This window comes from Chenopodium album, chromosome 24 (genome assembly GCF_948465745.1).
Source record: "Chenopodium album chromosome 24, dcCheAlbu1.1, whole genome shotgun sequence".
NCBI lineage: Eukaryota > Viridiplantae > Streptophyta > Magnoliopsida > Caryophyllales > Amaranthaceae > Chenopodium > Chenopodium album.
In genome coordinates this window covers 29,015,550-29,020,606 of record NC_137857.1, presented here as the reverse complement: position 1 = coordinate 29,020,606, position 5,057 = coordinate 29,015,550, and the positions used below count along the sequence as shown (strand labels likewise).

The following is a 5,057-nucleotide window of genomic DNA, read 5'->3' as shown; positions in this document are numbered from 1 at the left end:
TCATTTTCACAAGGAACTTGGAGAAACAGTTACCTTTATATTTATTTTTCTTATTTCTCTTTTTCCCCTCTTAAACCCCTCCACCGGTTCGCACCACTAGCCTTAAGCCTTCAACCCAACCAACAAGCAATTCGCCACCCTTGTTACCTGCGTCAGCCCCATTCGCCCTACTCGAACAAAGACCTAAACCCTAACCAATTCTATCAACCACGGAGTCACTAATTTGCGAGGAATATTGAATGCTTTAGCTATCAATGGTATTCCTTCTTCTCCACTGATTTGCCTCGTCAAGTTCGCCGGTGATATGATGGTGCTGGTGGTGCTGGAATGGGCACCGTCTTAGGTTATGAATCCCTCTCTCTTCTTATTTTGATGATTTTGTTTTTAATTTGAAGAAATTGTGAGTAATTTACTAATTTTGAAGTATTACGAAGTAACTTTAGCTTTTTGTGGAATAAGAATGTTTCTCGTGGAATTGTTCATGGAATATTTGTAATTGGATTTGATTCGTACTCGTTTTGAAGATTTTTTTTGTCTGTAAATGTGAATCTTGTTCGCAAGTAGGGATGGCAATCCAGTCCGAATCCGACCCTACTCTGCCCCGATCCGAGGTAAAAAATCCGCTTCGAGTCCGAGAAAAAAGTAATCCGAGTTCGACTCCGTTAAAATAATCCGACTACGAGTCGGAGGAGGGCCCCAGTCGGATCCTAAAAAAAATTCGAGAAAAAAATCCGACTCCAACAAATGTCTGACTTTGACGGATTATCCGACTCCGACTCCAATAGATAGTGGATTTTTGTGTGGGTCATGGTGGCATTGGGTGTGGGTTGTCAAGGCCCAAATAGCCCAACATCTCAAAGTATATTAAATAATGTAAAAGAAACTCGGAGTCGGGTCGGATCGGAGTCGAAGTCGGAGGTCGGATATTGAAGTCGGAGTCGGAGTCGGATTTCGGAGTCGGATGTCGGAGTCGGAGTCGGAGTCGGATGTCGGATTTAACATCCGACTTCTTGTCGGATCGGAGTCGGATTTAGCATAATCCGCTCCGAGTCCGACCCGTTGCCATCACTATTCGCAAGTGGGGTTTCGTTTTTGGTTGTGGCTAGGTCGAATGGTGTCTGTTGGTGGTAGTTGGGTTTCGAGTCTGGTGGAGGCTAAGTATCATGGCCGCCGGCAACCTGGGTTGGAGGTGGTTGATTGGTTTTTTTTTTTTTGATTTTTTTTTTGTATTAAAAAAATCTAATTAACCAAGCTAGGACAGGCTGTTTCGAGAGGTTGGCATGCTTAGACAGGCGACACGGGAAAGAAGGGAGAATATTTTTTTATAATTATTTTATATTAAAAAAAGTACAAAGTTTGGTCAGATCAAACCTTATTTTAGTGGTTTGGTTTGGTTTGGTTTGGTTTATGGTTTATAAAATTACGGTTTGGTTTCTATTTTTTTGTAAATACGGTTTACGGTTTGGTTTGGTTTTGCAAAATTTATAACCAAACCAAACCTTAAACCAATAAACTGTATTTTAATATTTGTATAATTTTTAAATAAAAAATTTATTATTAATAATAAAAAAAAAAATTAAAAATAAATAAATAAACATGAAAAATAAATAAAAACTATACGTTTAGTACTCTATTATTATGACTATATGTAGCACTCCATATGATTTTTTTTTTGACAAATGTATTATGAATTTATGATTGTTATGTATTATTTTATGTGTTAGCACTTGATTCGTTAATTGTTATTTTTATTATATCTTTGTTGTGCAATTTAATCCGTTTGAGCTAATTATTTAAACTAGATTATACATTAATGAAGTATTATTTGATAGTTTTTAGAAAAAATGACATCTCACCATAAATCGCAAACCAAACCGCACCAAACTGCATTATTACGGTTTGGTTTAGTTTGGTTTGAAAATTTGACCAAATTATATTTGGCAGTTTGGTTTGGACTTAAACCGCACCAAACCAGATCATGTTTACCCCATAGTGACAAGTGGCAGTCACCTTCTATAACTAGTTTCTTATTTCTCAAACCGGTAAAAAGACCATTTTGAGAAGATGAGGGTACAAGGCAAATTTCTAAAATACGCAGGTTGGATTATTTTGAGCATATGTGCAAAAGGTGGGATTATTCTTTTCAATTTTTCCTAAATTATATGGTAACTATTATATCAAACACTTGCATTGCATGCTTGATGTAATTTCTCAACAAACATTATAGTCAATTTATAATGCAAAGTGTTACCATTAGCTTCTTTCAAGATTCAAGCCATTTTGTTAAGGGATAGCAATCAGTTACATTATTCAAATGCAAATATTAATGTAATTATGTACAATGCAGAGCATTATTTGGGCAAATAGTTAGGTGACATGAAGATTTTTGCCCATGATTTGATCCGAGCTCCTACGAAACCTCATATTGGTTTTCCCTATTTCAAGTTCACCGATAACAGACCACATAAATTCTTGACCTTTCACTAATTAAGGCAATCTACTAGATAAGCTGTTACTCCATACTCCATAGTTTTCAAACCTCACGTCTGTTCTCTTTGTTCTTTATTATTTTGCACTTACATTTGAAGCTAAAACATCCTAAGAGAAGTTCATCAAAATCTAAAATGGAAAGCTCAAAATAAGGAAACAAATATTTAAGAGACCAAATCAACTTCTTCTACTTATGATGTATGCTAGATTACAATTCACAAATTCTTCCTTTTGTCTAAAATACCCACACCGGATACTTGACACTTAGATCGTGGATTTCAAACGGAGACTTAAATTCTAGAAATTCAACACAACCAGCTAATTCTAGGACATATACATACCCATGACAAAATCATACATAGTTATCCATATAAAATGGCAACAAGTTAGCTAATCTTTCACATTTGGCACTAAGTTCTATTACCACAAAAACTTACTTAGCTTTAAAATACCCTTTTCGAAACCCGAACAAACAACAATTCCCCCCACCGAAAAGAACAACTAAAATAAAAATTAGAGTTCTTGATGACCACCAACATTTGTATATTTAGAAGATAAATCCTTCAAAATTTGAACTAAACCCTTCAAATCATTACTACCCACCTCAAGACAATCTTTCAAAAACTCACCCTCCATTTCTTCCTTCAATATCTCCACCAATTCCCTCAAAGGCCCCTGCATTTCAAAATTCAAATTTCACAATTCCACATAAAATAACAATGACTTCCCCATATCACTTCGAACCGAGAAATTGTTATATACACCGAGTGTACAGTACACCCATAAATAGTTTGTTCTCATTTTGACAATTATAATTCATTTAATCATCAAATGAATAACAAAAACTAAACTTGAGTTAGTTGGGTGTACGTTACATCCGAGAGTATATAACAATTTCCCCTCCGAACCCGCCAAGTACAAAATTAAATCGCAAATCAACATACACCCGGTTACACCGTTACATGCACAGCATCAATCTTACATGATTCATGACAAGATATCATTTCCATAAAATTTAATCATTTAATAAAAAATTAAAAAGAATTTGAAACTCACAGATTTGCTGAAAATTGAGAGCAACCGATTGAACATAGACTTAGAAACACGAAGCAAATTCCCGTGATTGCGAGCAACCCAAGCAGCTCTCTGAGAATCAGACTTCAACCGACCCAACTCACCAAGTGCACTCAACAACTCATTAAAATCAGCGGCGATTCCAAAAGCATCTCGAAACGACATCGTATCACGCCAAGCATAATTTCTGAGATAGTCCCAACCCATTGACCAGATTGTGGGCCAGAACCTAAGACTAAGACCGTGGTCAAGCTTGGTGGCTATGAGCCGAGCACGGCGAGCACCCTCGACGTCGCCTCGGGAGTCGCGGAGGGTGGCGACGCGAGAGGAGAGAGAGTGGGAAAGGGATAAAATGTTGCGGAGTTGAGTGAAGGAGATTATGGCTTCGGTGGGTTGTGGTGGGTTGAAGAGGAGGAGGCAGAGGAGGAAGAGAGAGAGTTTTGCCATTGGAATTTGGTTGGGTTCATGGAAATTTGAATTTGAATAGACTTCGGGTTTGGGGATCTAGTTTAATCGTTAGGGACCGATGGTGGATATTTTTGATTTTTTTTTTTTTTTTTTTGTCACTTTATTAATGATAATTGCCCTTTTTTAAAACTATTTAGTGTATGGACATTTATAGTTTTATACCTCTAAAATATTTTTTTATATATTTTCTCTCATCAACAATAAATAAAAGGTTATCGAGCAAAATGCTAATTATGGCATTCGTTAGCCACCCTAGTTGTGATAAACGTTCCTTGTTTATCTAGAAGATAAATTTGGATTTTCCCCTTATAATATAATCTAGACCAATGGTCCCACTCTAACAAATTTTGGAATTTAATTGTGGCATAGTGGATTTGGATTGTAAATTAAAAAAAAAAAAAATTGTGTGGTTTGTTGGAAAAATGAAGATAACCTATGAAATATTAATGGGATCCTCTTTGTTACATTTGAAGAAATATGAGTGATACTCCCTCCATTTTTAAATTTTTGCTCTCCATGCGCGGAGCTTTAGGAGAAATTTAATATAATAATAAAATATGGAGGTAGTGGGGTAGTTGAGAGAATAAAAAAATGTATAAAAAGCAAAAGTAGTGGAAGAATTGGAGGAGAGAGTATTATGTTGGGTCCATTAGGTGTAAGAAATAAATTAAATATTGTAAAATCTTTCCAAAAAAGGAAATGGAGCAAGTATTTAAAAACGGCCAAAAATGGAAAGTGGAGCAAGTATTTAAAAACGGAGGGAGTAATAAGATAAATGTAAAGGATCATAGACAAGTTCGATAAGAAGTATTCAAATAATGATGGAAACAGAAAGACTTGCGTGGACCTAGTCTTATTGTGGACCCGAGTTTTATACACACGCAACTGACATTATATTGAACATAGTGACCCTTATTTTTGACATAGTAACCTTTATTAAAACTAGTATAACGTATAATATTATTGTGAATTTGAAGTACATCGTTGTGACCCTAATTTTAACATAGTGATCTTTATATTCATAT

At 35.6% G+C, this 5,057-nt stretch overlaps 1 protein-coding gene across 1 annotated transcript; it reads right to left on the bottom strand.

Moving 5' to 3' along the window:
- Positions 1–2,646: 2,646 nt before the first annotated feature.
- On the bottom strand, positions 2,647–4,091 carry LOC145612339 (uncharacterized). The gene is made up of 2 exons (XM_081667710.1): positions 3,547–4,091; positions 2,647–3,165 (listed from the first exon to the last, which is right to left on the bottom strand). Exons 1-2 carry the CDS (start codon positions 4,009–4,011, stop codon positions 3,004–3,006), a joined length of 627 nt encoding a protein of 208 aa, XP_081523836.1. The 5' UTR covers positions 4,012–4,091; the 3' UTR covers positions 2,647–3,003.
- Between the last annotated feature and the right edge of the window lie 966 nt (positions 4,092–5,057).